General features: G+C 44.8%; 1 protein-coding gene across 1 annotated transcript; it reads left to right on the top strand.

Annotated features, from left to right (window-relative positions):
- Positions 1–2,198: 2,198 nt before the first annotated feature.
- Positions 2,199–7,750, top strand: neff1 (neuronal intermediate filament family member 1; the record flags this gene model as incomplete). The annotated part of the gene is made up of 4 exons (XM_008287078.1): positions 2,199–2,945; positions 5,588–5,905; positions 6,039–6,163; positions 7,375–7,750. Coding segments are annotated over exons 1-4 (1,566 nt in total), but the record flags the coding sequence as incomplete, so codon positions are not given.
- Positions 7,751–7,752: the final 2 nt, after the last annotated feature.

Raw genomic sequence — 7,752 nt, 5'->3', positions numbered from 1 at the left:
TATCTATCTATCTATCTATCTATCTATCTATCTATCTATCTATCTATCTATCTATCTATCTATCTATCTATCTATCTATCTATCTATCTATCAGTAATAAAAAAAAACTTCACAAATGCACTGAGATGGAAGTGCAGTTCCAAACTTGTGCATTTATATATTCAATTCAATTATACATACAAATATATCCAGAAATGTGTATATATGTACATGTAAAGACTAATACTGACTAATCCCCCCGTGACCCTAGTGAGGATTAAGCGATGTATAGATAATGGATAGAAAATACATCTGTGGACGTCATGTGTGCAAAGTTTTTCTCCATGCTTCATATTACATTTCTCATGTTTCAGTTTGTAAGGGGCTCAAGCAACATTAATGTCTTAATTTCTACATACTAACTATATACCATGTATACTTATACTATTTCTAAATCTTTAAAACATCCTGATTTTGCTGATTATACATACTTACCCATTTGGTATTACACTAATATTGTCAAATTGTGACTGCCGGTTAAATTGATCCAAAAGAAAGCAAAATGTTTTTCTAAAGATCTTACAGTTTCTGTATATATACTTTTGTGTCTATATATCATTGTCTTAAACAAACAAACAAAAAAAAACTGCTACAGTTTCTCAAGACACATCATAAATCCATAAACAAGCTGATCCGTGCTAAAAACTAAGAAGAAATAACACTTGATATCTTAAAGTTAGACCGGATAACACAGGTTAGGACTGGCATCAGCAAAAGAATTAGAAAAGCAGCCAAAGTAAGTTCCTCCTTGTTATACACGTTTTGTGTAAATATGTTGCATGTGATAGCTTTTACTTGATCATTTATTCATATGCGCTGTAATAAAACAGTCTCCTCAGAGGTGGTTAAGGTGATTTAAGATGACTTGGCACTGACTGTGCTGCACATTTCCATTGTTTGGGCTCACTTCCAGACACGCAGCGTGATCAAGAGCACTGGAGGCGCCTTGTGTGGTGTTTGGAGGTGGAGAGGCTGCAGTCCTGTGGGTGGCTGTCCTCTCCTCCACAGGGGCGTGGTCCTCCTCCTGCTCCAGCCTGGATCAGGACCAAGGCCAGCGACAGCTCTTCAGCTCTCAAACCCCACACAGGCCAGACTGCACTTCTTTTTGACTAACAAAGTGTCCGTTCGGATGGTGATGGCTCACTCTGTGTTAGGAATGATGTGCACCTTACATATTTATATATATTTATTATAAAGGATGCAATGTAAACTCAATAAAACTATAAACTTCTCCCTGCCTTTGAGTATCTGTGGTTAACATTTAACATACACAGCAGTGATCTAAGTTTGTAGAAACACTGTAATGAGTGTTCTGCATTGTGGTAAAGATAACCTTCAACAAAAGTACAATTTATTACTTCTATGCTTTAATCAGTATAGCAACATACAACGACACAACGACTGCATTGGAACCCAGTGTTTTATCCATCCCGGAGTTGTAGACGAGGCTGTGAGTGCAGGAATCAGGCCACTATAATGAGTCTCATCCCGTATTCCGATATTGCGGAGGTCGGGGGGATGAGGGCGGCTGGATGCAGACTGCAGCACCAAAACACACTCTGGCGCACAGCTCGACACATCGATCCCGTTTAGCATTCTGCTGGGACAGCAAAGAAAAACTGCAATGACAGTGGACAGTATGGACTAAAGTAACATGAGACAGTCCAGCACCATAATGACTGCACTGAGATTACACGTGTGATTTTTATATGATGTCATTTTCTTTGCATGTCCTTACAGCGGACCGTGACAGGGAATCGTGACACAGTAACTTGGTGTGAAGTGAAGTTTAGTAGCTGTATGAGATCAAACATCTACAATAAAGCCCCTCTGTACAAAACGTGACCATCATTAGAGTTGTTGTGTTGCTGCCTGAGCTACAGGGCAGAGACGAGGAGCTGCATGAGTGAATTCGTGTCTCCCAAGAGGGTGGAGGCTTTCTGCAAAAGGTTGCAGGTTTCCCTCATCTTCTGTTGCTGCTGCGTCAAATGATGCGTCGCTGCGCCTTCGCTATAAAAGCACCTGTCCTGGCCAGACATCACTCGCATCTCACTTTCTCTCTCTCACGCACACTCACCCTCACACACTCCTAAACTCCACACACACTTTTTCTCTCCCGTGCAGAGCAGAGCCACCGGCCGGACACCACTAAAGCAAACATGAGTTACTCCAGCGACATCTACAGCAGCAGCTCCTATCGGAAGATCTTCGGAGATGCCCCCCGGCCCGGTCGTGTGGGTCTGGGAAGCAGCAGCAGCCCGTCCCGCCTGCACTCTGCGGGATACCGCAGCAGCCACCGCACTTACGGCTCCCCCTCCGTGATGTCCTCCACCACCTACCGCAGGACGGCGGCGCCCGGCCGCGTCTTCTCCTCCATGCCGGACTCCGGGATGGACCTGACCCAGTCCACCGCGGTAACCAACGAGCTCAAGATCATCCGCACCAACGAGAAGGAGCAGCTGCAGGGCCTCAACGACCGCTTCGTGTCCTTCATTGAGAAAGTGCACAACTTGGAGCAGCAGAACAAGGTGCTGGAGGCGGAGGTGACGCTGCTGCGGCAGCGCCACAGCGAGCCCTCGCGCCTGCACGAGCTCTACGAGCAGGAGATCCGCGAGCTGCGGGCGCGCGTGGAGGAGCTGACGCACGAGAAGAGTCAGATGCACCTGGACTGCGTGCAGATGAACGAGACCCTGGAGCGCGTGAGGGAGAAGCTGGAGGAGGAGAGCCGGCTGCGCGAGGAGGCGGAGAACACCCTGAAGGGCTACCGGAAGGACGTGGACGACGCCACCCTGGCGCGCCTGGAGCTGGAGAAGAAAGTGGAGTCGCTGCTGGACGAGATCGCTTTCCTCAGGAAAGTTCATGAGGAGGAGCTGCAGGAGCTGCAGGCATCCCTGCAGGCCACACAGGTACACACCCGGGCTCTGGTCACCTGCAGGCCCACGAACTCACTGTGGAGCAGCAGCCCCTGTTAGCAGCAGCTCCAAAGTCACATCACCAGAAATACGGTCTCGACTGCTCCAGAAGTTTTCAGGCTCACATCATTACATATCACTCTAACACTGACGCTACAATAACCGGAGCCTGTGCTCTGACTTTACAGTGACCGTCAAACTTAATTGGAGGCTCTTCTATATTTTTCCAAATGATTTCAACAAACTATAATATTTCTGTATTCCACTACATAGCAGCAGAATCAACAGACAAAACTACTGATGTTATCTAGTGATTTTACATACAGGTGTTGTGCCAAAAAAAAGCCAATTATTTATTTATTATGCTTTATTTTACCTGCTATGTCCTTCACCTTTAACCAATCTGACTGTTTTTACAATTGAAATATCTTTAAAAGACAAGTCAAACTCACAGAATACCGTTTTCCACCTGCCAGAAAGTGAATGCAGCCCTTATACTGCGACCGAAATGCATAAAAATGACTTTTTTTAAAGTTATATTTTAAAGCTATTGTACATAAAAACTCATCTTTTGATCACAATTATAATGTTACAAGAAACATCAAAGTCTTTCAAACACACTTTTTTCCATCACCACAGGCATAAAGTTGTGTGTATGTTCACATTATGTCTGTTTGATCCGGATAAATCATCCGCAGACATTCACAGCTTCGACACCTGTAATAGTAGTCAGTCAAACACGCAGGTCAGCGGTCACCGTGTACAGACTAAAGGCACCTGCCTACATATCAGACCGGCAGGTTTCTCTAAATAACCAGCCCTCCAGAGGCGAAGGGGTTTTGGAGTGCATCAGCAGTGCGGGCCGGTTCTCCGTCCTCTCTCCGAACACTGCGCATTGGGAAATTGATGGCACTGCAGTTCAGTTTCAGCTGCGCGCGCTCCCTCCTCCTCCAGAATCGGGGGTTTCGCGCGTCCCTGCAGCGTCCCGCGCGCTCGTAAAAACATATGTTAGAGCTGATAAAGTACAGCTGGTCAGCGACGCTTTTTCTTTAAAAAAAAAAGAAAAAATATAAATTGTAGATTTTTGTCGTAAAACTGAATTCTCCGGGGAGGGTATAAAGTGAGTATTATATTATAGGGGCGCTCCTTCAAATGAAAACACTGCTAGGGCGTCAAGGTCGTTCTAAAGTTGGGTTTTGGTGCTCCAAGAGCCGCCATTAGCTGCTTCATGCTGTGGGATACTGGTGGTGTTTTCATTAATGGAGGTGTGGAGGAGGGAAGACAAATGGGGGGAGAAAAATGCGGAGAAATAGCGCATAATCCAGGGGTGTGGTCGTCCCGAGGGGCAACAGGCAGAGGTACACTGGCAGCTGTTTTCTGCGGCTACATGTCAAGCAGCTAAGCCTCTTTAACAGTGGAAACACTGACAATTTGACCCAAAAAAAGTGCTCTGACTGCAGGCTAAACGAGCCCATGTATTGTTTTCATTAAGGAAGCCATCAATAATATTGATTTGGGTGCAAATATAGAAGCTCCTCGAGTTACCCTGGGGATTTATGGCCCTATTATTAATAGAACAGTGTTAAACCTCATCATGAGAAAGACCGAACACTAAAAAGAAGACATTTCGACTTCTAATTGCATGCAGCAACTTTACTTGCAACTTTGAGCAGAAATCAGTTAAGTGAACGCTCACTAGTATTGAATGAGCCGTGCAGTGATGGTTGCTGGGTAGATTTCTCCAGGGTCTCTCCTCTTGCCCGCAGGGAATATTATTGCCATGCAAGCTATTGACAGCACAGCTTTCCTCAGCAGAAGAGCCTGAGTCAGCAGTCGATTCATCAGTCCTGCAGCGGTCCACCTCGCTGGACTGCAACTCAGCTCATCAACACCCTGCTCACCTTATACATTTATGTATATGTCACCAGGAGAAATACAGTCTGACTACAGCGCAGAAACAGAGTGGGTGTTAAGTGAATGCAGCTGTGAGCAACAGAGAGGCAGGCAGGCAGCTGAAGTGTTACATTATTTGTGTACAGTTAGAGTACTCATCTATTTAGTTTATTTAGTTTTCGTCCAGGCAGGCCATTTAATGAAACAGAGCGGCTTGAAAAGCTTTTTTGTCATCCATGATGAAATTCAATAGCTTCAGTAACCAGTGTGTTACAGGATCTTCAAGCTACAGTCATTAGAGACTGAGAGAGCAAACACAGGTAAAGTCAACTGCCCAGAGATGGACGAAGATATTCAGGCTCTTAGTTATTCGAAAACAAAAGTTCTGAACAACACATTCAAACTAGTGACTTTATAAGCCATTAAACTTTATTCGGTCTTGTTATCAATAAGGTTTTAGCATAATTAATAAACAGGAAATTAATTTAGAGTGATACAGAAGAAATGAGCAAAAACATTCAATAAAATATTTTAATAGAATGTGAACAATTCCGAAGTTTTCTAAATGTATATACTGTACACATAATGTTACTCTTTGAAAATATAATAATTATTTTTATAAAAGTTTTAAATGGTACCATATATATCAAGATGTACTTCAGTGTCTGAACCTGATATTAACAAGCACTCATATTACAAAAAGGGTCTCCGCTTTATAAAAAAAAATCTTTTCCTGCCTCCAGGTGTCGGTGGAGATGGACATGAGCAAACCGGACCTGGCTGCGGCTCTGAAGGACATCCGGGCCCAGTATGAGAACCTGTCGGCCAGGAACCAGGCCCAGGCCGAGGACTGGTACCGCTCCAAGTTTGCCACCGTGACCGAGGCGGCTGCCCGCAACCAGGATGCCATCAAGCACTCAAAGGAGGAGCTGAGCGAGTACCGCAGGCAGGTGCAGGCCCGCACCCTGGAGATCGAGGCCCTCAGGGGCCACAATGAGGCCCTGGAAAGGCAGATTGCCGAGATGGAGGATCGTCATAGCAATGAAATAGGAGAGATGCAGGTATGGAAATGACATCAGGTGGAAAAACAGTTAATAATACAAGTCATAGGTCCCACGAGGCTAATAGTTGGCAATTGTGACCACATGACAAAATAAAGAGTATTTCATGATGTAATTTTGTGTGTTTGTGCAGGATACCATCCAGCAGCTGGAGGCTGCCCTGCGTACCACCAAAGGAGAAATGTCCCGTCACCTGCGTGAATATCAGGACCTGCTGAATGTCAAGATGGCTCTGGACATTGAGATTGCTGCCTACAGGTCTGTTATATTAGAAACAATACACCAGCAAGCATTGTGGGAAACTGGCCTAACTTGACTTCATTACACTAACTTAATGTATCATTTAAAGCCCCCCCTTTTTAAAATTCTTGTTAACATGCCTGTGTGTAGTTCTATGACTGAGCATTTCAACCTTGAAACTGCAGTGTAATGAAGACAGTTTAAAAAACACAGATTCAGACCTTTCATTAGGGGTTTGTATGTAATAAATCTAAGAAACCAATCCTGTCAGCTTGCAGGATGGGACTTTATGCATCATTATCCTTCTTCAGTTCAGTTTACAGTTTGAGTATGTATGACTGAATTACTCCAATATTACAAAGTGCCTTTGTGAAGCCCAGGGTAGTTTTACAGTGTTTGAGCAGCGTTGGAGGTGAGCTGGTGTGCTTGAGTTGCAGTGAACAGTGTATGGGTGGGTGGAGAGAGAGGCAGGGACTCAATAGATCTTGCTTAGAGTGACAAATGCCAATTCATTGCAAGATAAATAAAACATTTGAGAGCCTTTTACATTTTTATTTTACAATGTTTCTTGTTTATTTTCAAAATTAAAGAGTAAAATAATGATTATTGTAATTTAGCTTTTGAGGATGCCTTACATGTTAAATTCCATTACAGCTTGGCGAACATTAACCTTTTCAAAATCCGCTGAGGACAACAAAGCAGAGCAGCCAAAAGTGGAAAGTCTGCATTTCAGCTTAGAAGCTCAAGTACAAGTTTTCAGCTGATATTTTGTCAGCTGAAAATTTGTACTTGAATGAACTTTACTTCCAGTTCGACATTTATTTTTAGCATTTTTAGAATGGAACTCTTGTGGGGCGTCTGGTGGCCTGGTTTTGAGACATGGCTTATTTTCATTTTGATCAAGGGACCTTTGCTGCATGTTATACATCCCTCTCTAATCCAATAGTTCCTGTCTACAGCAATGTCGTGATACGTTCTAAAGTGTGGTTTTGAAGGCTTTCTCAGAGAAATCAATCCACCCCAGTGTAACAAGATAAATAGGAGGCAGTGATACAATGTGAAACCTTACAATTTTCTAAGTCGTCACCCAAAACAGACACCAGAGGTGCTGCCACTGATGCTGTGGTGACATTAGATCCCTTATGAGAGACAGACTGTGATAATAAAAGCAACAAATGCAGACCAGGAGGCGATATCACCTTTGTCTCCCTGTCTGTCTGTCTATATAGGAAGCTGCTGGAGGGCGAAGAGTGCCGCCTCAGCTCTGTTGGCGGCGCCATGGTCCAGTCTGGCTATCCCGGCTTCTCCTACATGTCAGCCCGCACCTACAGTCTCGGAGCCTACAGGAGGGCCGGAGCCAAGCCTGAAGAGGAGGAGGAGGAGGAGGAGGGAGAGGAAGAGGAGAAGGAGGAGGAAGAAGAGGAGGGAGAGGAGGGCGAGGAGGGAGAAGAGGGAGAAGAGGGAGAGGAGGGAGAGGAGGGAGATGATCAGGAGGAGGGTGAGGGTGAAGGTGAGGGAGAGGAGGAGGAAGAGGAGGAGGAGGAGAAGGAAGTGGAGAAGCCAAAAGAGAAGGAAGAGAAGGAGAAGAAGAAGGAGAGCCCCACTGG

The sequence above is a fragment of the Stegastes partitus genome, unplaced genomic scaffold, assembly GCF_000690725.1.
Source record: "Stegastes partitus isolate 25-593 unplaced genomic scaffold, Stegastes_partitus-1.0.2 Scaffold485, whole genome shotgun sequence".
Lineage (NCBI taxonomy): Eukaryota > Metazoa > Chordata > Actinopteri > Pomacentridae > Stegastes > Stegastes partitus.
Note: the sequence above shows the minus strand (reverse complement) of the source record. Positions and strands in the feature narration are given on the sequence as shown.